Source organism: Neovison vison, chromosome 11 (genome assembly GCF_020171115.1).
Source record: "Neovison vison isolate M4711 chromosome 11, ASM_NN_V1, whole genome shotgun sequence".
NCBI lineage: Eukaryota > Metazoa > Chordata > Mammalia > Carnivora > Mustelidae > Neogale > Neogale vison.
Window position 1 is genome coordinate 172573380 of NC_058101.1, and position 25823 is coordinate 172599202.

General features: G+C 44.3%; 1 protein-coding gene across 4 annotated transcripts in view; it reads right to left on the bottom strand.

Moving 5' to 3' along the window:
• The window catches only part of CSGALNACT1 (chondroitin sulfate N-acetylgalactosaminyltransferase 1), a 354308-nt gene that overhangs the window by 38846 nt on the left and 289639 nt on the right, over positions 1–25823 (bottom strand). For all 4 annotated transcript variants that reach the window (XM_044225260.1, XM_044225262.1, XM_044225261.1 and 1 more), the window contains one exon: positions 8964–9180. In XM_044225260.1, the coding sequence (XP_044081195.1) occupies positions 8964–9180 (217 nt within the window). The remainder of the gene's footprint in view (positions 1–8963; positions 9181–25823) is intronic.

The following is a 25823-nucleotide window of genomic DNA, read 5'->3' on the forward strand; positions in this document are numbered from 1 at the left end:
TGCAGGTGGAGAAGAGGAGAAAAAGGGTTTTCTTGGTTCAGGAGGCACAGCTGCAAAGAAATTATATCACTATTCTTTTCTAAGTCAGTTTTCTACTCAAATATATCAAGTATGAAAAGAAAATCTATGATTTACCTTTAATTATGTCCTGTGCAAATAAGATAAATACATAACAGTTCATTAGTCTCCAAATGCTACCTATGGTCTGCACAGCCAATGGGAAGAAACTGCTTAGCCAAAAGGCATTAGAAAAAAGGACTAAGTACTACCCTGAAGAGGGAAGAGGCAGTAACTGGGCCTCCTGAAATCTGGCTTAAAAAAAATAATATTCTTCTTTTGGTTTGGTGGGTCCTCTCCCCACCCCATATGCCAAGCTACATTAATACACAATTCCTGGATTCCATTTTTTGAGTAGTCTGGTCAGTGTTTAAGAAATGAGCCTGATTTTTGAGTCTCGACCAAGCAATCAGGACCCACTTTCTTGTTTGCCCATTTCAGAAGAGCAAATGGAATTGTTTCCTACTGACCATTTTCTACTGTTGGGTAGATGTTTTCACATATTCTGTGGCTCAAATGAAATAAGAAACAACTTCAGTTAGGTCCCAAAATAGAAACTTTTCTCCAAATAAGGTGAATGTTGTAAATTAAAGTTTCTCCAACACATGAACCGTAAAACTTTCCTGGGTGCAACACTGGTACATGAAGAGAGAAAGGGCCCGCAGGAGAGGCAGAGGGAGTGGGAGGAAGGATGATACGGTAATGGAAACTACATTAGTTTTCCTTCTGAACAATAAAGACGATAAGGGACCTATCTCAACCACAATCAACAATGTTATGATGACCAGAAGCCTTTCTGTTACACTCTAAATTACACTAGCTTAGCTAGCCCTACCTTCAAGGCTCATTTTGGCCTGGAAAGTGTATACTCATTGTTTTTTAAAGATCCAGAAATCTCCAGAAACAAGTTCACAGTTCTAGGCAAAAAAAGGATTAAAATACCACTACAGAAAATTGAAGTAAAACATGTCCCTGATACTGCCTGAAAATACCATAAATGCCTTGAGAGGGATGAGAGAAGAGTCAGAAGAGGGAGAGAAAGTACGTTAAAACAAAATTAACTACCAAAGTCTGAGGAGAATCATAGCAACATGAAAAAGGGTTCTCAGACCAGCTGGAAGTAGTCAAAATAAAAATCAAGCAAACTTGAAATGAACTGGGAAAGATTTTTAGAAATCATTAAAAAATCATTTGCATAAAAATCTTTTTTCCCCCCTGGGAGAGGCTCAGAGATAAGAATACAAAGACAATCTATAGCTTTGTTATTATGAGTTTCTTCCTCCTATCACGAACTACACCTTGAAATAACTGAGCTTGAGACCTATAACCCAGAAGCCAAAGGAAACTAAAGAGCCACAAAGCAAAGGCTAGAATAGTTTCAAAGGCAAATCAGGTGATTTAAAAAAAAAAAAGAAGAAGAGTAGGAGGAGGTAGGTTTAAGTTAATACACTGTAGGGCAAAGGGGAAACATGAAAACATGGCTAGATGTGAAGCAAGTTCTCCTGGATACACTCCCTCTATTTCTGGCCACAGGTAAAGGGGTCCTTAACGATGAAGTCCCCCAGACTCCAAGGGAGTCATGTGGGGCACTAATGATGGAGTCCTCCAGACCCCAAGGGAGTCATCTGGGGGCATTCATGGAAAAGGGAACAGCACCTGGAGACTGTGAAGATCCCCCACAGGCCAGGACTATGACAACAGCAACAGAGAATCAACCAGCCATAGTAAGAAGCCATCTCATCTCCATGAACAATGGCACCACAAAGCAGCCCCAGTAGCCAGATCAGAGTGGTCCATGTTGCTGCTTCCAGCTGCATTCCTACTCACAGAGATGACAATACTGGAGCTTTAGCTTTGTAATTTCTTGTAAATCCCAGGAATAGCTCTCATTTAATGCCTACCACTTCTTCAATAAAGGCCTTTAGGGTCTAGTGCCAGGAGAAAGCTTTTCGCCCCCAACAAATAGCAGCCAGCTTTTCATTAACTACTGAGGGCTGAAGTAAACTAGGCTTAGCTTCCCCCTTGTCCCTTTGTCTGACAGAAAGTTCAGAGCTGGCATTTTTGACAATCTGTAACTCTTTCCCCTGGTCCTGGGTTCCAGGCACACCTATCCTCCATCCCACATTGTTATTCAGTCTTTGTTAATGACCTCTATAAAAATGGTTTTATTAAATTGGTAATTTTTGTAAACACAAATAGTTTTTGAGTTAGTTGACATGACTCAAATAAGAATGAGGATAAAATAGTAATAGGAATAAATATTTTAGTCCATATGCTCCATGCACCCAGGAATCAATTTTGTCCCGAAGGCCCATCCCCAACACAGTTCTGCAACATGCAAACGTGGTCTTTGGTTCCCAGCTGATTGCACCCAATGCTTGGCCTTCACCCCAAGTAAGCTGATTTCTCAGACCCAGTCTTCCCTAGGGGCCATTCTCTCTGGGTGAATTCTGGGCTCTTTTTAAATAATTCTTAGCCATCTGGCTCTTTTCCAGGTGAACAGTTAGCAAACTGATGCTGAAGTGAGAAACAAAACAAAACCCTAAATCTATCAGTAATAACCAGTGTCAGTGCTACAAGGGGACCCATCTGGACATACTTTGATTTTACAGAAGATAGTAAAGCCAGATATATAAAGCTACTTGTACAAGATTCTTCATTCAAATGGTGTCAGAACAAAGGGTATCTACATTTTAAAAGACATGCCATGGAAAGTAATCTTTCAAACATATTAATCTCACAATGATCATTGCAAACCCTGTACCAAAAATAGTGGCAAATGGCAAATCTTGCTACTAATCAATAACCAATGAATGGGATGTAATCTCCATACGGACAACAAGAAGACAGTGAAGAAACTGAAGATTGACGTTCCTGTCCTGTGGCTCCTGGCTCCTGGCTCCAGCCACTCTCTCCAGAAGAGCTGGAGTGGCAGCGAGATGGGGAGAAGGTGGCCAAGGGGAATGGCTGGTCCAGGGAGGGACAGGGCCCAAATCCCAATTCAGGATCTCTGAGAAGGAAGAGCCACAATGGCATACACAATCTCTCCACCTCGCGTGGAAAGTAGAGAAGGACAGTAGGGCCATCTTCATTACACTTTGTGAACTAACCCCTGCAAAAAAGGTGAGGTGGGCAGAAAGCAAAGGAAAAAAGAGGACTACAGTCATGATCCTTCCTATAAGCAGAAAAAGAAGGGATGGGAGATGCTGACAGTCAGATGAAACATCTTTTATACACCCTCCACAACACACACACACACACACACACACAGAGCCAATCGTAAACAGAAGGCGCAAACTTTATCTTCTTTCCTCTTTCTGATTTGTGGGGGTGGAAAGAGCTGCTGAAGACAACAGGTGGAGATGAGAAGGAAACTCATGGGGCTGATGTTCCAGGCCCCTTTGAGGTCCCATTCTGGGAGCCAAATCATCGTCGCCTGAGGACAAAGATCCATCCACCACTAGACAGAGTGAGCCTAGCACAGCTCACACCCACCCCAGGACACAGAAGAGCCACGGGACTTGGAAACCTCCAACAAAGGCCGCACAAAGCCTCCACTGAGTTTTCTCTCCTCCCCCTGTTCTTGGAGGCTACAAAAAAAGTGAATAGAAAAATAAATACCCTGCCCTCAGAATACAGCCAGGAGAGGCATCTCCTGTCTCCATCGAGACAGGGAGGTAGCCAAGGAGAACTGCCCCCCACCACATGGTCAGAGCAAACAGTCCAGGTGGCCCCCTGCATGCCAGGCAGGAGGAAGGTGAAAGGCCACCTCCCAGCAACCATGTTTCAAGAACAGTATCAAAATTAAAGGAAGAAAGAAAGAGAGAAAAAAGAAAGCAATAGTGTTCAAAATGAAAAACCTAGTCTAAAAGAAGATACAATTCAAACAGAAGAAAATATCTTATGCGTTTCACACTTTCTTAAATAAAAATGTGAATTCAATAAAAAAAAAAGTTCAAAGAAGAAATGATAAACAACAGATTAAAAGGCGCATTCTGTGCTGAGAAAATAAGGTGGCAGCCCAAACACACAAAAGTAATAAACACAGCGAGGGACAGAATGGATGCATCTGAGAATCAGATTGCTCATCTTGAGGAAAGCCTTATGTGAAAGCAGCTAAAAGACTGAGGCATTGAGAAATAGAAACTAATACAGAATTAAGCACCAAAATTTTCCTGATATGAAAAAATCCATAAAATGACAAAGAAAACTCAATTAAGTACAGGAAAACTTGAGTTAGAAAAAGACACTGAGATGAGACATACCCTGATGAAGCTACTATTTTTTTTAAAGTTATTTATTTATTTATTGGACAGAGAGAGAGATCATAAGCAGGCACAGAGGCAGGCAGAGAGGGAGGAGGAAGCAGGCTCCCCGCTGAGCAGAGAGCCCGACGTAGGGCTCGATCCCAGGACCCTGAGATCATGACCTGAGCAGAAGGCAGAGGCTTAACCTCCTGAGCCACCCAGGTGCCCCATGATGAAGCTATTATGATTCAAGATTCAAGAAGGAATTCTTCAGGCACTCGGGCAAAAGTAAGTCATTCTCAAGAGAGATGAAATAAAGTTGTCCCGACATTTCTCTGTGGGATCATCAGATGCCAAAAGAATGTCTACAAACTCCAGAGGAAAGTGTGTCCCAAGAATTTTAAGTCCAACCAAGTTATCCTTAAACTGAAATGACCGTAGGTAGACATTCCACTCAGCACTTGGGACACTTTTTGAAAAAATGTCTCGCCCATGAAATCTAGCTAACCAAGACCTCGGGACTGCAGCTGCCGTTGTCAGAGGGCTGCTGATGGGTCCACACAGGCTCTGCGACTACAAAACAGAACACAAAGGCTGCCACCCCCGACAAGGTGAAAATAATAGATGGCCAGCACTGGAAGAAGATATGTAGAAAAGGGAGAAAGTAGGACTGTGCTGATTTCCTCTACTTATGGTGATTTTTCAGTCAACCCCTTCTAAAGTGAGAATATGCAACAAAAAATATATAATAATTCCAATCTTTTCTGTTATGCAAAACCTTTTTTCTCTCTTTTTTAAATTTTAGAGGGATCTCAGTGGTGCCTGGGTGGCTCAGTGGGTTAAGTGTCCAATTCTTGATTTAGGCTTAGTTCATGACCTCAGGGTCGTGAGCTTGATACCCCCATGGGGCTCCATGGAGGCCGTGGAGCCTGCTTAAGATTTTTCTCTCTCACTCTCCCTCTGCTCTCTCCTCCATTCTCTCTCTCTCTCTCAAAAAAAAAAAAAAAGGTAATTTTAGAGGGATCTCTTCAGAGCTAATAATATCTCTCACAGCAGAGAAACATTTTCTTAAAGATCAGCAATTCCTTCAGATTATATCTCAGATTCTGAATTTATACTTTGGATTTGCTTCTATAAATTGAGTCAGGCAAAATGCAATTCTTTAATTAAAAACAATATATAGCACATCTCATGCTGTATTAAATTATTTCTAGCTAACAAGTTATTTTCCTATCCGCATATATGCAAATAAAAGTACCTACAATAGAGTTCAATTAATGTTAAAAATGGTTAATTTGGGGAGGCAGGGCCAGGAGTGGATTTTTAAATAATTCATTACTTGTGTTCTATATTACTTAAATATAGTATAAATAAAATATATAAATAAAGTATATATCACTTTTACAAACTAAAAATCCATTTTTTAAAGATTTTTATTTATTATTTATTTGACAGCGAGACAGAGAGAGAGGGACTACAAGCAGGGGGAGTGGAAGAGGGAGAAGCAGGCTTCCTGCCAAGCAGGGAGCCTGATGTAGGACTCGATCCCAGAACCCTGGGATTAAGACCTGAGACAAAGGCAGATGCTTAAGGACTGAGCCACCCCAGTGCCCCAAAACCATGTTTAAATTATAACAGCCAAAAAAATTTTTTGTTGAATTTTTAAACAAAACATCAAACACACGATAACTACACAAAAATTTATAAAACAGAATTCAAGGGAAGAAAACAAGTCACTCATAATGCCAGCTTCAGTTCCAGCCAGAGTTAATAATCTGCTAATCTTATGATAGAAGGGATTTCATAAAGACGTTATTTAATAAATAGCTCCTTATATTTTTCCAATACTTTAATGTTTGTATTACTGCTATTCAAATATTTAACTGACCAGCATTTACATACCAGAGTTTTAGTATGCAGTAAGAATTAAATATTTTCTGCTACGTTTGATTAGTTGTCCTAAAGCCATACACTAAACAATCCGTTCTCTGCTGGCTGATTTGAAATGGCACCTATACTAAGTTCTGACACATAATCAGATACTCTCAGGTTTGAGTAGCCTTCCTTATCTCATTTTTTTCAGAGACCCAACACATTCAGAAACCCCTAGAGGACAGAGCAAACTCCCCACTCAGCTTCCTCTGCCCTGGGAAGCCTTTCTCATGGCCCACTGCCCCTTGTCTCTGTTTCTGCTGCAGCTCCTAGCTCCGTTTGAGTGGCTTCTGGTCCGCATGAAGCAGGCACCAGCAACTCATCTCCCTACCCCAGCATCTGGTCGAGTGTCTGGCACACACAGGCCTTCCAAATATACTCCCCAAGCCCTAAGCCTTCCCACCCACCTGCTCCTGCCTCTGTGCCACAGCGGGCATTTTATTTGTTTTTAAAACATTAACTAGAATTACAACTCATTTCCCCATCTCAATTCTGGAGACTGGCAAGCTAGTCCTTTTACCTTTTTCAACAATATTTCCTGCGGCTCCAGGCCCGGAGTCCTATGCAGAGGATGCGGCAGACGTGGCTTTAGCGTTGAATGCCGCCTCGCTAATCCAGCACGCTCCGTGACGGGCATTGAGGACGGGCAGCTGCAGATCTCGGGGCCCTTCACCTGGCACGCTCTAGGCAGCTTCCCAGCCAGAGAAATTTATTATCAGCTCGTCCTAGAAATGGACACACCAGCCGCCGGAAGCAATGACTGGACTTAATGTCTAGCACCAACCACGGGTTTAGTCCTTCTCGGGAAATCATGCTGAATCAACCGGCAGCCTCTGGCATTCCAGGGAGAAGGCAGAGGGCACAGAAACACCAAAGGAAAGCTGCCAGAAGTGAAGTCCCACATTCACTTCACTACTGGCGCCAGAGGGCACTGCCAACACTCAGGGGACGGGGGCCACAGCGTCTCTACAAATTGGGAACAGATGACAAGATCGGCCCACCGTCCCTCTGCATGGTGGCACTACTGAAGGCACAACTCCTGAACCAGGAAAAGAAAGACAGTGGGCCTTGTGACAGCTGTCTTGAAAGATCTGAAAGGCTCTGATATCTAAGAGGAAATGGATTTGTTCAGCCATTTCCTCAGAGACTAGAACTAGACCCGCTGGGTAGAAATCACAAGAAGCAGATGGCAGGTCCAAATAATGGCGAGCTTCCTACCGGAGCTGTTCAACTCAGAGTAGCCTGCCCGGGGATGGAGGCGTGTGCATGTACATCCGCACATGTGCACATATGCACAGACACGCACGCTGCACAGACCACCAAATGGTGGGGATGCTCTGGAGGCATTCTGAGCTAAGGGAAGACTCAACCAGGTAACCTTCAAAGGCCTCTTTTAAGACTATGGGATTCTCACCATAAAACTTATTTAGATAAGGGTCAGCCTTCAAATGTAAAAATTTTTAAAAGACTGCACTCGTTATCGAGAATTTTGAGAAGTATCAACCACGCCCTTACACTGAAGATTACTGGCTTTTAATAATGTGAATTTAATGATAAAAGATTAAAATTAAGTTGGAGGGGCTCAGTTGGTTAAAGGTCTGGCTCTTGAATGATCTCAGGGTTGTGAGATGGAGCCGAGCACTGCGCTCCCCGCAGACACGGAGCCTGCTTAAGATTCTCTCTTCCTCTTCCTCTGCCCCTCCCCCTACTCTCTCTCTAAAAAAACAAATAAATGAATAAAAAGAAGTTTGAGGGGCACCTGGGTGACTCAGTCAGTTAAGTGTCTGTCTTCAGCTCGGGTCATGATCCCAGGGTCTTAGGACCGAGTTCTGCATTGGGTCCCCTAATCAGCAGGAAGTCTGCTCCTTCTCCATCTTCCTCTGCCCCTCTCCCCGTTCATGCTCACTCCCTCTCTTTCAAATAAATAAAATCTTTAAAAAAATAAATAAACAAAAATAAGTTTATTTATTTATAAGCTATTCCAAGAATTATCATTAGACACATACAACTTTCATCTATCCAATAAGCTGGCTGGGTAAGTTAGCTAATACAGGTGAACCAATATATGAATGTTAGCCATGATAGCTTACAAGAACCAACACTGCACAATAAAGAGCTTCAAGACACGTATGTAAAAACTACATTACTGCCTCTAAAAACCAATCCCTGCTTACTCTTCCTGAGTAGCTACAAAAGTGAGTGCTCGGAAACTTCTGGGTATAATTCTAAATTTAATCTCTGAGGAGATGTAGGTTAGAATAAAAAACTGGATTCTGATTCTGTCCATCCCAGGTGCTGCAGGCCCCTGTCCTTGGAGTGTCTGGTAGAAGCCTCACTCCACTGATGAGACAGCATGGCCCGTGTCATCCCCAGACCTGAGCCCAGACTCCAGCTAGACCTGGAGGAGGCATTAGGCCATCTCTGGACACAGGAGGCATTAGGCCATCTCTGCAGGAGGAAGCATTAGGCCATCTCTGCAGGTCCTAATGAAAAGTCACCCCACAGAATTTCCCCTTCCGAAGGTAAACCTGCTTGCCTGGCAGTTTTCTAATTGCTTTAGGGAAAGGCAAATACAGATGGTAAACTTGACATGAAGAAAACAGCTGAACAAGAAGAGAAAGGGGCCTTTGTACATGGCCTGGGGAAACGAGGGAGATGGCGGGAAATGATACCAGTATTTTAAAGCCCGCCCCACAGAAGAAGGTAAGCACGTACAAACGAGCAAACCTGAAATTCTGCATGAACTGCCGGAACTTGTCTACCCGCTTTGCCAGTGGCACGATAACGTTGATGAGTGTGTTGGCCATGTTGAGCTTTTCTTGTTTTACTTTCATGATGGGGCCAAACGGTCGAAACAAGACGAGTCGTCTGAATTCGTGCTTCTGCTCCCCTTTGAACGTGAGCTCATACAGAGTGCCTTTATCCTTTTCTGTGCGGTAGATCCCTGTCAATGGAGACACAAAGACAGTGTTAAAAATTAACTGTGGCTGCTGAATATTTTTTTAATACCTGAGATCTAGCACAGAATGCCTTTTAAAACATTAAGATTAAATCTCTACATGTAATAAGTATTAGAAAACCCACATTTAAAATCCTCAAAGAAATCAAAATACCATCAATTTAAAAATCATGTTTTGAAGACTTCCTATAAACACAAAAGGAAGTCTGTAATGTTGGATACAAAACTGTATTTATACTGTACACAGGCATTAAAAAAAGGATAGTAAGGAAATATGCCAAAATAAAATTGGCTATGATGAGGACTGGGGTTGTGCTTTTTTTTTTTTTCTTTTCTTTTCTGCTGTTATCCACACTTTCTGCAGTACGATTAGATAAATACTATAGTTATTGTACTTACTTAATTGTAAAAGAATGTTAAAATTCTCAGAAATTACAGCTATTTCAGATGGACTGACCATAGCGACCCATTCGGGGAATTTCAGGGTAGCCCTCTGGAAGCTTCTGGAAGCGTTAAAGGGCACAACACATAAAATATCCAGCACAGTTGCAGGTGCACGTCTTCTTTAATTCCATATTGTCCTTCCTACCTCTGAGAAGCAGCACAGCTCAGGGCTCCTGGGCCAGACTACCTGGGATATCTATTTAAGGCCCCACAGACTATGCTCTACCACACGTCACCGGTACTGAAACTCCACAGTCACACCTGTCAGGTTGAAGTTGTGACCTGCCAACTCTCAGGATGAGCCTCCCAAAAGCCCAACCCGACAGAAATTTTCTATCAAATAAGCAAACAATTCCCAGTGCCTCGGTTCCCACTGCCTTCCCGACATTGCCGGTATTGTGGGTGTTTTTTCCTACAGTCCAAAAAAACTCCTGGAAGAATCCAACAAATCTCCAGACAACTCCTTCATCTTTTACCTCTGACTCGCCATGTTTTCTATCGCAGCCCTCTTCCCCCCTCCTGATCCCCACGTTAGCTGGCAAGCACCCCTGTCTTGGAGTCGCTTCGAAAGTGCGTCTCCAGGGAAATGCCCGCCCACGGGAGGTACAGTTCTCAGGGCCCCACCACGGCTCTCCTCTCCTCCTCACTCCTTCTGCTTCTGCGGACACTCCAGGTCTCCTTCACAAACACCGCCAGGCTCTCTGCTCCGCTCTGCACCATACAGGAGCATTTCATGCTCATAGCCTGCTTCACGGCTTCTCTGATCCTTTTCAAAGTTTGGATCCCCTTCAGGAGCCCGAGGGAGGAGTCTGGTACCGTGGATTCACAAGGCAGTCTCGTTCCTCACAGCGGTCCCAAGGGCCTGGCTCGAGAATTGAACTGCGCAATGCACTGGCAGCCAGCACGGTGATTTAAGGCCTCAAGCTCATAGTGACAAGGCCTGAGGTCTCTCCTAAAGCCTCCGTCGATCCCTGGGGTAACCAATGCTCAACGGCCCTCAGAGCCACGGAAGCCAAAAAACGTTGTGCTGCATTCATGTTGGAACAGAATTCAGAGTCCCTGTGGGGGCCATTCATGGAAGAAAGAAGGTTCACATCTTAGGAAGCTCAAAGGACTTCTTTGAAAATGGGAAGTGGTTCCCTTCAAAGTCTGTTAGTTCTTTCGGGCAATTAGTACTCACTGAGGAAAGAGGCTCTGGGCCACCTCTCATGCTGTCTGCAGCAGCTGGGGACACCACCAACTTCCAGGGTCCAAATAAGGCTGGACGAGGGAGGAAGGAGTCGCTTCTGCTAACAGAGGCCGCACAGCGGAGAGTGGCCTGCCAGGGGCCGGTGGCTGGGCCTTGTCAAGCTCCTGGTGTCTGGTGTCAGCAAGCAAACCTTCTCCACATAGCAGTCCAATGTGGGAAAGGCTGCTGACAGTTTCATGGGCAGATAAAAACGTATGTAGGCCAGAGACTGTTTTTTTTTAACTGAGTCATTTTCTTTCTCAGCACCAGGCTAAGAATCATTAACTTTTAAAAATCTGAATCAACAGATTTGAAAATATAGGTAGAAAGATACACGAAACCAACTGAAGAGATGGGCATCTACTCAGAGAAAGCCCAGGGAATGTGAGAATTCTCATCACGGTGATCCTTGCAAGCATGCCGAGGAGCTGCTTCTGTGGTCAGCCCACCGGGACAGGCGGCAACTGTGGTCGTGGTCTCCAGTCATGGCATCAATCCCTGTGGAGGCCACCGTGCCCAGGCCGAGCTTGCATACCACAATATCGGCTGCTTTTTTACCATCTTCCACATCCCATGCCTCGAAATAGTTATTGCATCAACATTTTAGCATATTTCCCCATACTCTACCTAATTAAGTTAATTATGTCTTATAAATCTGATTTAGATCTCTTAATGCCACTTCAAGTGAGTTATTTAAAACTCTCTTGCAACCTGTGTCCACTGAAACCCACACCCAGCCATCCACCCACCACACCCGCAGGCACGCCCTCCCACACCTGCACACTGGCACTCTTGGTCTGCTTGTAACACAAAGGATAACACCTCTGCAGATCCCTGTGCCTCCTGGAAATCTGCAGTGCTGGAAACACAAAGAGCCTGAGAGAAAGGGGGCAGGCAGAAGCCTTCTGAGAAAGAAATGGCCTTTCAGCCAATGCTGGCATGCACACCAGCAGATGCAAACCAGCTCTACATGGGATAACATCATTTTTAGGCATTATGTAAATTAAAGATCAAAATAAAAACTTTGGAGCTAGCTTAGATTTTGGGTTAGATACCCTAACTGCCCTCTTTCTCTCCACTGACACTAAGTTTACTCTGAGTTTGGTGTTTCTGCTTCCTGTGCAAGCATCCTAGGGTACCTTATGCTACTCTGGGATGACCCACTAGGTGGGGACACCCCCAGGCAGCCAAGATATAGCTCCACGGTCCGCTACAAGTGTCTGTTCCTTCACCAGGCGAGGAACGAACCAGACACAGGCCCCCTCTCTACATCCTGTCATCCACATAGGACCTCAGAAATGAAGATGCCAAATGTCAAGAAGGTACCACTCCTTACCCTCACGCTCTTACTTACCCTCACTCAATATGAGTGTCCACAGGTTGTGGCCAATGCTGCCTGCTGATCGCAGAAGTGTCTCCACTCTCATTCCTGCCTTTCCACAAAGAGCCTAGGTCCGGTGTCTCAGCAGGATAACTACAATCCTCTGCCAATCCACGTCCCACTTCCAAGGCCTAATCCATCCTGCAAAGGATATCCTTTGGCCCTTCACCTTCAGAGAGCACCATTCTAATCCTGCTTTTCCCTCACCAGCTCCTTAGCATCTAAAGTACCAACACACCACGGCCAGGCTTTCAAGACTCTCCATACTATGGCCTCAATCTATTATCCTAACTGTAGACCTTGCCCCTGCCTCATAAGAAAGATGGGCTCCAGTCAAGTTGGTTCATAATGTGCATATACAACTACTCCTCTTCCTCTTGGAGAAACTGGAAACTTCCTGCAATGCGGCAGAAGTGTGGTATGGAAAACAGTTTGGCAATTCTTCAAAAAGTTAACCATAGAGTTATCACATGATTTAGCAGTTCTTCCTTTAGGTATGTACCCAAAGAAATGAGAACAGAGACTCAATCAGATACTTGTACACACATGTTCATACCCACATTGTTTATAATACCAAAAGAAGGCAAAACCCAAAACTCCAATAAAAGATGAATGGATGAAACTGGGTAGATGCATACAATGGATTATTACTCAACCTTGAAAAGGAAGGAAATTCTGACACATGCCACAACAGGAATGAATCTTAAAGACATGTGCCATGTGAAATAAGCCAGACACAAAAGGACAAAAACTGTGTGGTTGCTAGACTAGTCAAATTCCTAAAGACAGAAAGTAGACCACTGACCCCAGATGTGGTTACCTGGGGTCGGGGGAGCAGGGAATGGGGAGTTGGTATTTAATGGGCATAGAGTTTCAGTCTGACATGATGAAAAAGTTCTAGAAATGGGTAGTGTGATGGTTACACAACAGTGTGAATCGGGTTAATGGCACTGAATTGGACTTAAAAAAATAGTTAAAATGGTAAAATTTATGTTACATATACTTTACCACAATAACTGGTCTCCTCTGAAAAGGGCTTGTACTTTCTCAAGACACACTTCCCCACCAGTCTACCTTATGTCCCTTCCAAAGTTGATCTCCTCCTCTGGGAAGATTCCCAAGATGTCCATAACCCAAAGTTGGGCATTCAATCCTCCGGACACTCTGGTTTTCAGATTTTAAACTTTTCTTTGCTGAACTATCTTTTCAGCTTGTATGGACTTTGGAGATCATCTAGTCCAGCCTTGTCACTTTACAGGTGAACGCACTGAGTCACAGGTCAGTTGTGATCTGCCAGTGTTCACGAAACTCTTTTTCTTTTCTCTTTTTAAAATATTTTATTTATTTATTAGAGAGAGAGAGAGAGAGAGCAGGAGAGGAAAGAGGTCAGTGGGAGAAGCAGACTCCCTGCCAAGCAGGGAGCCTGATGTGGGACTCCATCCCAGGACTCCAAGATCATAACCTGAGCCAGAGGCAGTCGCTTAACCAAATGAGCTACCTAGGTGCCCCCACAAAACTCTTTTTTTTTTAAAAGATTTTATTTATTTATTTGTCAGAGACAGAGGGAGAGAGAGCGAGTGAGCACAGGCAGACAGAGAGGCAGGCAGAGGCAGAGGGAGAAGCAGGCTCCCTGCCGAGCAAGGAGCCCGAAGTGGGACTCGATCCCAGAACCCTGGGATCATGACCTGAGCCGAAGGCAGCGGCTTAACCCACTGAGCCACCCTGGACTGACTGGAACGTACCCTGTGCAAGGGTTTACTCCCTAGGAATCACTTCTCATACGCAACATGAACTGCTCAGAGCAGGGCAAAGATGCAGAAGCATGAAAAACAGAAGTCAGAATAAACAACAGAAAGTCAGTCATAAAAAAAAGTTTGGTTCATGTACCCACGGATAGTCTTTACACCCACCCTTAGAACCTTTCTTTTCCGCTGACACACAATTGTAACAGTTATTAAATAACAATCCCCTAAATGCAGAGTCTACAGTGCATTCAAAGTAGTCAATTTTAAGAGGGGATTTTCATGAAAAAAATTTCTAACCACAAAAAAAGAGTATATGGGAAAAGAGAAATCAAGAACAGGAAGAAATGTTGGCAGAGGTACCCAGTGGCCTTCTGACAGCAGGGTGAGTGAGAGGCAGAACATGGTTTGCTTTTAACTTAAATGTCTGAGACACTGACTATAAAAACACTCTACCCATGTAAATCATCTTTGAAGACATCACTGTAAGAGCAGAGCCCCCTTACTCTTCAAGAAGAGAAACAGAGAAACGCCTGAGAAAGATTTTACTCCCGACAGTAATTTTTAACTATTTTGGTGCTTCAGTGGTTTTCAGTTAGAAAACCCTGCTCAGAAGGAATATCCCACTCCCAGACCCTGTGAGATAAATGGGACATTATTACAGTGCCATCTGTTGTCAGCTCTGTTTTCTCAGGGAAAATGGTAGACATTTGACATTTGAGAAAGAGGCACTCCTGAGACTTCCATGAATCTTCAGATGTTCATGGAAGTAATTCTCCCCACAAAAAAACAATAAAAAGTAACCACTCTCAGGCTTTTCCTCAACTGCCAGGGTAGGGAAATGTCTGTACACCCCTTGTTTTCCTCTCATCATGGTGCGTCAGCCCCTAGCAGCTTCTGGACATGTTTATCACCGTTTTTAACCTTCACCCAACATTTCTTTTGTTTGATAAGAAATGGTTGCCCTGACCAGTGTCCTTGCTGAAACAATTCATGAATTGCCTTTTCTTACTTTTATTTATTGCATTTTGTGTGTATCTGTTCTTGTTACATACCCATGCAGACAACTTTATCACCTTAATCTATCAGAAATTTCTAAGACCTTCACTTTACTTAGAGCTCGTTCTTATTTCATCACTACTCTTAACAGTTGACTTTCTTTTCAGAGGCGTTACCCGCCCCCCCAACACACACACAAAACTACAACCCACCTAGCACTTCAGGAAGGCTATCAGGTACTTGACAATAAAGAGGAAGCTAAGCCACGTTGTGATTCTAGCACAACAGTGAGCTGGGATCCTCACCAGGGACCCGCCAGCCTGACACACTTTGTATTCATGTGACACAGTTACTCTCATACTCATTGACTTTTGTTATGCGTTATTATTTACTGTGGATTGTGTTTTATATTAGAAATACAAAAATAAACATAATAAAATCACTGTGTTCTCAGAGAGAAAGGTAGATAGGTAAGCAACACTGGAGTAAAGACATGATAAGCCCCTAAGAGAGTCTGTCTGAGCTGTGAGGGAACAGGGAGGAGGGAGTCTTCTACCTAGAGGAGGGTATGAACAGTCTGATTGAAGGTTTTTCACCAGAACTGAACACTGAGTGGGTGTTTGCCAAGACTGCATAATCAGAGAGGGCATGCTATGGAAAGACAGCTGCATAAGCTAAGATACTAGGGGAAAAAAAGAAAAGAAATAAATAAAATAAAAACCACGGTGTTGTGTTTGGAAAACTTGAGGCAATTCAGGGAAGCTGGGGGTACCAAAGCCAGGTCTGGGACAGAGATGGGAGACGAAGCTGGAGAGTCAGGTAGGGCACACCATGCTGGCCTGTAAGCTCATCCTCGTGGGAGCAAACGGTGACCCAGAGCTCAGGGGAGTGCAGCAGGCAGTTCACAGGGGAGCCGGGAGACCAGGTCAGGGCCACCATCTCCCAGTGGCGGGAGTGTGGAGGGACCACGGGACTGAGATCTGACTGCCATGAGGAGAGAACTACGATGATTCAGCAAGAAAGGACAAAGGTCTAAACTGCGATAGCACTCATGGAGAGGGTGAGAAGCACAAAGAACTCAAGAAAACGTGGTTAGGAAATGGGACAGCAGGTAGTGGAGGGGGAGAAACATAGTGTGACTCTGGTCACAGGTGAGGAAAGGGTTTGTTTGTTTGTATTATTTTATTTTAGGTCTTCTTATCTTACAAAATTGATCCAACACTTACTCTTCTTTTTAAAAATGCCTGAGGACCTTTGACGGCTCATATCCCAAGCAATTTCAATGTTTTTTTTAATACCACAAGGATTTCTTTTCTTTTCTTTTTTTTTTTGTTAGCCACTATATAGTACATAATCAGTCCTTGATGCAGTGTTCAATGATTCATTAGTGAAGTCTAACACCCAGAGCTCATCACAGCACGTGCCCTCCTCAACACAGTAAGTCAAGCAGAGAAAGACAATCATCATACGGTCTCACTCGTAGGTGGAGCATAAGCAAAAGCACGGAGGACTGTAGGGGAAGGGAGGGAAATCCAAAGCAGGGGAGTCAGAGAGGGAGACGAACCATGAGAAACTATGGACCCCGAGAAACAATCTGGGGGTTTCAGAGAAAAGGGTTTTGAGCTGAGCATTGGATGTGCTGATTTCCAGAGCTGTATGAGGATGGATGCTCAGGCGATCTCGGGCCTCCCTCTGACACACAGAGGTACATGTCCCCAGCATGTGGAAGGTCCAAGCAGCCAGAAAGTCTGTGAGCAGAGAAGAGGGAGGCCAGGACTCAGGCCTGGGGTTTCCCAACCCTGCAAGAGCCATGTGTGTGGATCAACAAAGGAGGCTGAGAGGCCCGGAGCAAGGAGAGCAGGACCCAGAAGGCAGGAACAGCCCGTGAGAGCCAGCGAGGGATGGCAGCCGTGCCAGGTGTGACACCAAGGTTAAGTACAACAAGGATGAAACTGGCCCCCTGGAGGGCAAGCAGGAGATAACTGGTGACCTGACCAGTGTGGGTTTCAGAGAAGAGTCAGGGCTGCAGGCCAGATGTGAAGGATGGCGAGAGCTGAAGCGGCAGCACGCGGTTGACAGAGTTGAGAATTTTCATTTCCTTGAAGTTGTGGAGTGACGACCGCTGCCTCAGGACCGTTGCCTTTTCTCTCCCCTCTGCCTGGGATGCTTTCCCTCAGGTCTGGACATGGCTGGATCCTCTTGTCGGTGACTCTCAGCCCAAAGCCACCTCCTCAAGAGGCCTTCTCTGGTCTCACTCCCAACCCCCACCGGCCCTATCACTCTGTCATCGCTTTCGCATTACCCGTTTGTTTGAGTGTTTGCATCACACACTATGTGAATGTGACTACTTACCGTCTATTCAGTACTATTTCCACCACCATGAAAACCAGAAATGTTTCGGCAACCCTAACGCGCACACCGAGGAAAGGTAGGAAGGTGCTTAATTAGAAGGGAATAAATACAACAGAGTAGCAGCCAGAGGAACTTAGACTTGACAGTGCCTCTTGAAAAAAAAAAATAAAAAAATATATATATGGGGCAGGGAGCGGGGGGTGCCTGGGTGGCTCAGTTGGTTAAGCATCTGCGCTCGGTTCAGGTCATGATCCCGGGATCCTGGGATTGAGCCCCACACTGGGCTCACTGCTCAGCGGGGAGCCTGCTTCCCCCCTCCTTTTCACTCATGCTCTCTCTTACTATCTGTGTCTCTTTCAAAAAAATAAATAAAATATTTTTTAAAAATAGGAAAGGGGGACCTGAGTGGCACAGCTGGTTAAGCGTCCAACTCTTGGTTTTAGCTCAGGTCATGATCTCAAGGTCATGAGATCGAGCCCCATGTCAGGCTCTGTGCTCAACGCCAAGTCTGCTCGAGATTCTCTCCCTCCTGCTCATGCGCGCGCTCTCTCTTTCTCTCTCAAATAAATAAATAAGTAAATCTTTAAAAAATAGGAAGAAGAAACAACCTTTCATATGTCAAGAGGAAGGAACAAACGGAACCAGGCAATGAGGATGCACGGATGGAATGACGAAGTGAGAGGTGGGTGGGAATCACCACCCAGAAAAGACACAGTTTTGGACAAAGCAGCATCACCTGTTCTCCAAAACAGGGCAGACACAGGAGAGCGAGGGTGCCAGGGGTGCAGATTCAGGGCAAGGAGCCAAAGGAATCCATGAGAACAAATATCTTTAACTTCTTGGTGAAGTGGGAGGAAGGTCAGGCTGAGGACAAGGGGATTAAGGGTGGATACAGTCTTCGTGAGGGGGGCTGGGAGGGTTGGGAGGGGGGCCAGAGAACACAGCTGGGCTGGAGATATAAATTTGCACGGTTATCAGCTTGTATGGACCTTCAGTGGCTTTCCTCCAACAGCATGAAGAGCAGGCAAAGGAGGGGAAAAGACGGTGAGTGACTGATCTAGGACCAGGCTCTGCAGGGCAAGGAGGTCAGGGCGCTGGGAAGCAAGTGACTGAAGGACTACATGACAGAGTCCAGGCTGGAGAGGGAGGCATCAAGCCTAGGGAGAGGCAGGTCAAAGACACGGAATGGGTCAGAGTGCAAATAAGCAAAGGAAAGACCAAGGTCAGAAGTAATAACAGAAGTCCTGGGGGGAAATGGATTTCTGATGATGCGTACGTTTAATGAAGAAGTAGGGCTCTTGCAGGAGAGGACGAGGCCCACGCTACCCTGGAAACCAGCCGCCACATGTCGGCTCCCTCCGTGCCCTTGAGCGGGTCAGACCACACAGTGTGCCACTCGAGAGCCCCGACCTCACACACCTCATGGTCGCCCTGAGCTCTTATTCTCCAAGGACTATGGACTTCTTTCTTTCCTTCTTTCTTTCTTTTTCTTTCCTTCTTTCTTTCTTTTTTTTTTCCAATTTATTTATTTTCAGAAAAACAGTATTCATTATTTTTTCACCACTCCCAGTGCTCCATGCAAGCTGTGCCCTCTATAATACCCACCACCTGGTACCCCAACCTCCCACCCCCCCGCCACTTCAAACCCCTCAGATTGTTTTTCAGAGTCCATAGTCTCTCATGGTTCATCTTCTTCTTCTTTTTTTTTTTTTTTGTTTTAAAGATTTTATTTATTTATTTGACAGACAGAGATCACAAGTAGGCAGAGAGGCAGGCAGAGAGAGGAAGGGAAGCAGGCTCCCTGCTGAGCAGAGAGCCCAATGCGGGGCTCGATCCCAGGACCCTGGGATCATGACCTGAGCTGAAGGCAGAGGCTTTAACCCACTGAGCCTCCCAGGCGCCCCAGGACTGTGGGCTGGCTCATGAAGATGTGGTAGATCCACCTCTTCCCATAACTTCAAGAAACCAATGGTGAAAAATGACAGCCTAGATGCCTACCTGGGATAAAGGGAGTTTAAAGGGCTCAATGCAGCAGTGGGGAGCTGTGTAGGGATTCCAGAAGAAACACCTGGGGTGGGGGCGGTGGTCAGAGTGGCCACCGTGAGGAACTTCCTCTTAACACACGGTGGGACAGTAAAACCAGAATGCAGCTGAAAGCAGATCACTTCAGATCCAGGGAGCAGCAAGGAGCAGGAGTTACAAGGTCAAAGGGCAGGGAATGTGTGACCTTGTTGTCTCTAGCCAACCACTGTGCTTGTCTGCACAGAACAGAACGACTTACGCAACATACTGCCCAAATAGAGGACATAACTGCAGGTGTCTCTCTCAAACCACTCTCAGAACCTTCCTCTTAAGCTAAAACAGTCTTTCAGCGAGGTAAGCCAGTTACCCATTTCGATTTACAGATGGGTGAACTGAGACCTTCATAGCAGTTAAATGAGGAACATGCTCAAGGTTACAAATGGTATGCTGGCTGATGATGGGCGAGACGACTGCATTTCAGAGCCTGTCATGGTAAATCTCTTTACAGGTAACTTAACTTGACCATCAAAAGGATGTTTGTAGTTCTTTCTCCTTTGCTCTTCCTTTCTTCTCAAGACAGACTTTCAAGGACAGAAAAACATCAACAGAGATCACTTCAGAAAGCTCATCATTAACTTTTCAAAGTGTATCAGGAAAGTCGATCTTAAAACTCATAGTTGAAACTTAATATATTATCAATTCTTTCATGGACAACAACTTCTTCATCTTTAAGAAAAGGGATTAAAAGTAATAGTTACGTCTTCACAGGGCTATTGTAAAGATTACATAAATTAGTACATGCCTGGTACATGGGAAGTCCTCAGCGATGTCAGCAATAGCAATAACCCTAGTAACTGTTATTACTTCTGTAATTATTATGTCATCCTAGCTTGCTCCATTAGCCATTTAATGAACTCCTGCCCTTAGTCCAACAGGTCAGAGCTCTGGGACAGGCCTTCCTCTTGTTGCACTACACCGGCATTCCGTATGTTTGGAAGCTGAACCCAGACCCTCATTTTTAAAAGTCATCATTGTGGATCCAGAGATATGAGGATTCTCGAATACTCTGGTAAAAAGCCTGGTAATATGCAAATTAGCATATATAATATTTAAGTCCAGGAGATTTTGAGCAATATTGCAGTAGAATTTTTTTTTAGATGTTGCTTGAGAACTCCATTTCTAATTCATTGTCTCAGCTGGAATTTTCAAACCATTGATCCCAAATAGCCCTTTATCAGATATCATGACCTTCTGTCTGACTATACCATCCCCTCATAACCGTACTGGTTAACAAACCCTGCACCATATCACACTGGCATCCCCGCCCAACACTGACATAATCAGAACAGCCTCCCTCCCTCTGCCAGACACACCCAGTCTTCTGGCTTTGTTGACAGCTTCTGCACTTGGCCAAGACCTACGCCAGAGACTTGCGGCCCAACTCTGAGTTCACTGCACACTTTGTGCCACTTTAAACAAGGTATTTATAATGACACAGGGTTCCTACCTCTTAAAATTGAACCACAGGCTATGCTCAAATCATCAACAACAACTGCTTTGTGCTTCAAGGAAAATCATTAGTTGGATCTTACATAAAAGCATTTATTTTATTTGACTAACTCATGTAATTAGTGGTAAAAACTCATCTTGGCTTTACAAATAGGCTAGAAGAGCAAATCACTGGCCATCTGAGGGAAAATATGTATATTTCTGTGGAACCTCTGATCTACATATAAACCACACCAAGCTGAAGAGCTAGGAAAGAATCAGAAAACCCAGAATATAGGTCATAATTTTCCACCATAAGAGACATTAATTGACTTGTATATCTCTTTGCAAGCAGGAGCTGGTAACCTTTAGAAAAGACAGATCCTTGGGCCCCACACCAGACCTGTTAAATTAGGTCTGAGGGCTTTTAAGAACCACTGTTGTACCCCAAACCAGGACAAAAGTTAGAGAGTAAAAAATGAAGAATTAGCCATTATTATAAATAATGACAGTTCCAGTCAATGGAGTTTCTGATGGGAGAAGAGCTATGACCAAATGCTCCACTAAACACATCCTATGACAAGGACGGATCCTTATCTCTGATGCTTCTAGGCTGGTAACAAAAAGGAAGAGGAACCGATCCCCATGCCCACCTAAAGAATCAGCATAAAAAGCACAATCTTAAACCTTAATCCTTTTTTTTTGGTCTTAGAACATCTACTTCATAATACAAAGTTTGGAGCTATGGCCCAAACCTTGGCAATATTTTAAAGGAAATCTACAAAATGGATCATTTCCTGAAAACATTCCAGGGCCACAAGGACAGTAAGTAAAGCTAAGATGACAGTGAATAATAGGATATGCTACTGTGAACCCATTAATCCAGTCACTCATTCACTCAACAATCCCTCAAAAAGCACCTGCAGTTTTTGGTAATAGACCAGATGAGTAAAACCAAAACTGATGAATAAAACATGGATCTGCCCCCAGAGAGCACCAAAACAGGCATGAGTAGCTGTAGCACTGTGGCTAGGGCCAGGGGTGCTGGTGAGAGACCTCAGCTTCTACTGGGGGGGGACTTGGGGAGAGCTGCCCAGAGGCAGGTATCTGAGCAATGTGGGGGAGGGAGCTGTGGCGGGGGCGGACTCGGTATGGGGTGCATGTGGACTCTGTGGGCAGCCTGACCAGCATATACAATAGTGTGCGGCAGTACAGGGGAAGGATATGGTCCATTCAGAAAAGGACCCAAGTTCAGTAAGGCTAAGAAAGGGGCTCGGTGAAGAACACGGCAAGACAGGAAGCTCAAGGGCCAGGCAGGTTCCAAATCACGGTGGCCTTGTGAGTCATGCTCAGGAGGACTTCCTGTTTGCCACCGACACAGATTTTTGGGTTTTGTGTTGCTATTGGTTTGTGGATTTTCTTTTATTTTTTTTGGACAATTACTATAACAAAAATATAACAATCTGAATCAAACAGAAAAGTATGTTCTAACCAGTATAAAGTTCAGAAGAAACGCCTCCGACCCCTTGAGATTAGCTTCAGTCTCACTTTCCTCCACATCACTCAGACACACACCTCAATTTGATCACCAAGGGATGAACACATGTAATGAGAGAGTAAAATCAACATGTTGAGAGAGTAAAAAAAGTGTTTTTTCGTTGGATGAAAAGCACATTAAGAAACAACTTTAATATCGACTATTGGGAGCTATGAGGTACGTCAACCCAAGAGAGCCATCCTTTTTAATATAACTATCTGCTCAGAATGCCAAGCCACATTGTGGTCATGTGAGAGCCCTGTGAGGTAGCAAGTTGTAAAGTGACACTTGATAACAAAGCCAGGGAAAAGTTCTACAGAGATAATCTGGCCCAGGAGAGAGACAGACCTGAATTTTAATTCCATTCAACCATTAACTTTCCCTATGACTTTGGATAAGGTCAGTTCTCAAAGCTTCAGTTTCCCCAACTATGCAACACAGGCGCTAAATAATACACGATTCACTGTGCCCATGAAATAACAAAAAAGTAGAAGAAACACAATTATAACCTTAGGATTAAGAGAGCTACTGCTTCTATGAAATTCCTATAGCAAATTTAGTGACATCGTAAGACCAATGATGTATTATTTATTGAAGCACAGGAACAACTGCATAGCGGAGGCACCTGGGTGGCTCAGTCCGTTAAGTGTCCATCTCTTGGTTTCACCTCAGGTCATGATCTCAGGGTCATGAGACCGAGCCCCACCATGCTAAGATTCTCTCTCTCCCTCTCCCTCTGCCCCTCCCCCCTTGTTTGCTTGCACATGTGTGTTCTCTCTCTCTAAAACAACCTTCCTATGGAGGAAAGCAAAATATGTGGTCTATTAGGTACGCAGTTTTCAGGTGATAGGATGGTTTAATATAAGGAATTTTTTTAACTTAGAGAAACTATAAAAATAGATAATAACCTATATGGGGAGTACTTCTTAAATATTTTCCTCAAGTAAGTCATGACCCCCAAGTTATCTGCTGGTCTCTGCTCCCCTATCTCACTGCCTTAAATAGGAGTGGGTGACTGCTTTGCCTAAGAGAGCACAGTGAAATGATATGGTCTCAACTTTGCTGGAACACTTTCTCTGGGAGCCCAGACAGCCACGTGAGAAGTGAAACTACCCTGAGGTCGCCACCCTGTGAAGAAGCCACGTGGCAGGGACAAGCCATGCAATCCAGGTAGCAGTCCTGCTCCTCCTGTCATCACAGCCCCACTGCCACATCTGTGACTGGATGAGCATCCAGATGATTTGAGTCCCTCCCTGTCAGCCCCAGCCTTCCAGCCTTCCCAGACGGGGCCCCAAACATGCTGGGACAGAACAAGCCATCCCCATGTCCTCTCTGAATCCCTGACCCACACAGTCTGTCGGGACATGGAAACGATGACCTCCAGCCAGTAAACTGTGGGGTAATGTGTATTGCAGCGGTAATACACATTACCCCTGGAACTAAGTAACTGAGTAACTGATCACATCACGTAAATATGCAAATGGGCTTTGCTGTTCATTAAGGGCCAATGCAGACATTCTCAGTGCCTGTGCTCTTGGTTCTACGGACACCCTCTTATGACTCACCAGGCAAGCACCAGAGCAGAAGGCCACCCAACCTCAGCATGGAGCTGGACAGACGGAGTCCCCCACGTAGGACTAAAATTTTCTGCAGAAGAAAGTTCTGGGGCCACGAAATATGTGGACAAATGGGCAGTTGAGATCCCCAAGCCCCATGCACTGCAGCATGGCCACAGTATTTTAGTTGAGAAAGCCTTTCAAGTGACTATCAGCTCTTACTTTGGCTATTAAATCACACAAATAAGAATAGGCCTCTTAGTTAAATACTCTCTGATAGCTATTTTGAATTTAATCTCTTAGTGAACTCTCTAACATAAAACCATGGCTGGTTATGTAAATTGTTAACTTGAGAGATATAAACTCTAACATATCAATTAATTGCCTTTAGTGTAAGTAGTTTAAATATACCAGTTACAAGAGGAGACTGGCAGAGGGGTTAAGAAACAAATACAGCACAACTATAGGCTTTTTACAAAAAACTCACTTCAAATTCAGTAACTTGAAGGAAAAAGGATGGGGAAAGATATATCCTACAAACATTAATAAAAAAAGGAGTGGCTGTGTAAGATAAGGTAGACTTTAGAATGAAGAAAATTACAGAGACAAAGAAGGACCTCACAAAATGATAAAAAATTCAATTCACCACGAAGACAGGAGGAGCCAAATGTGTATGCCCCGAACAACAGAGCCTCAAAAGGTAGAGAAGAAAAACCGATAAAGCCGAAAGGAGAAACAGACAATTCTACAGTTAGAGCTGGGAACTGCAATCCCCTTGTCAGCAACAAATAAAAATACTGGACATAAAATCTGGAAGAAACAGAAGATGTGACCGGCACAATCAACCAACAGGATCTCATTCCCTTAGATTGAATCTTCCACCCAATAGTACACATAATTTTTCAAGCCCCCATGGGACATCCAACAAGACAGACTATATCGTGAACCATAAGACAAACCAACAATGTGAAAAGAATTGAAATTATACAGAGTACACTCTCTGTTCATAATGGATTCAAAGTAGAAATCAGTAACAGAAAGACAAGAAAATCTTTAAACACTTGGAAATTAAATAACATGCATCTAAATAATCCATGGGTCAAAAAGGGAATCTCAAAGAAAATTAAAAAAAAAAATTCAGCTAAATAGTTAACTTGTTGTATAAGCACGAGTTAGATACAGAAGAGATGGTATTCCAGAACATCTATCAAGAATAATTATTTGGAGACAGTCAATTTTAAGGTATTTTTCTGAGCATGATACACAGGTCTATTACATCCCTCATTCATAACGGTGAAAGTACGAGTCAGTGTGCTTGGACACCCTAGAGTAGCGCCTGGCACATTCTGGGTGCTCAGCAAATATCTGTTTAATGAATCAGTGTTGACTTTCTTGCTGTGGGGACTGGGAGGCACAAGCCGGGAGGACAGGCTCCAGAGCCAGGTGCCTCCAGCTCTAGATCTGGTGAGGCCTTTAAATCAGGGACTCCCAACTTGGGTGGCACACTGGAATCACCCGGGGAGCTTTAAAAATACTGTTGCCCGGGTCCCCCCTCAAGAGACTCTGAACGAGTCTGCAGTGCAGCCCCCCCTCTTCCCACCAAGAGATTGTAATGTGCAGCCAAGGTTAAAAAACACTGCTTTAGGGAACAGAACTTTAATGCTTCCCCAATCTCGTGATTCCCAAATGGAGGCAAAGTCAACCTCAAGCAGTCACGGGGCACTGGTACTCTTCAGAGTGATTCTAGGAACTGAGTAATGACAGAAATAATGCCTCCCTTTTCTCCACCACTGAACTGCTCTAGTACTCTAAACTGCATCAGTAAAGGAGTGTTAATGTTGCGGAGACCTAACGTGATAGAGGTTTTTATCACTCGAAG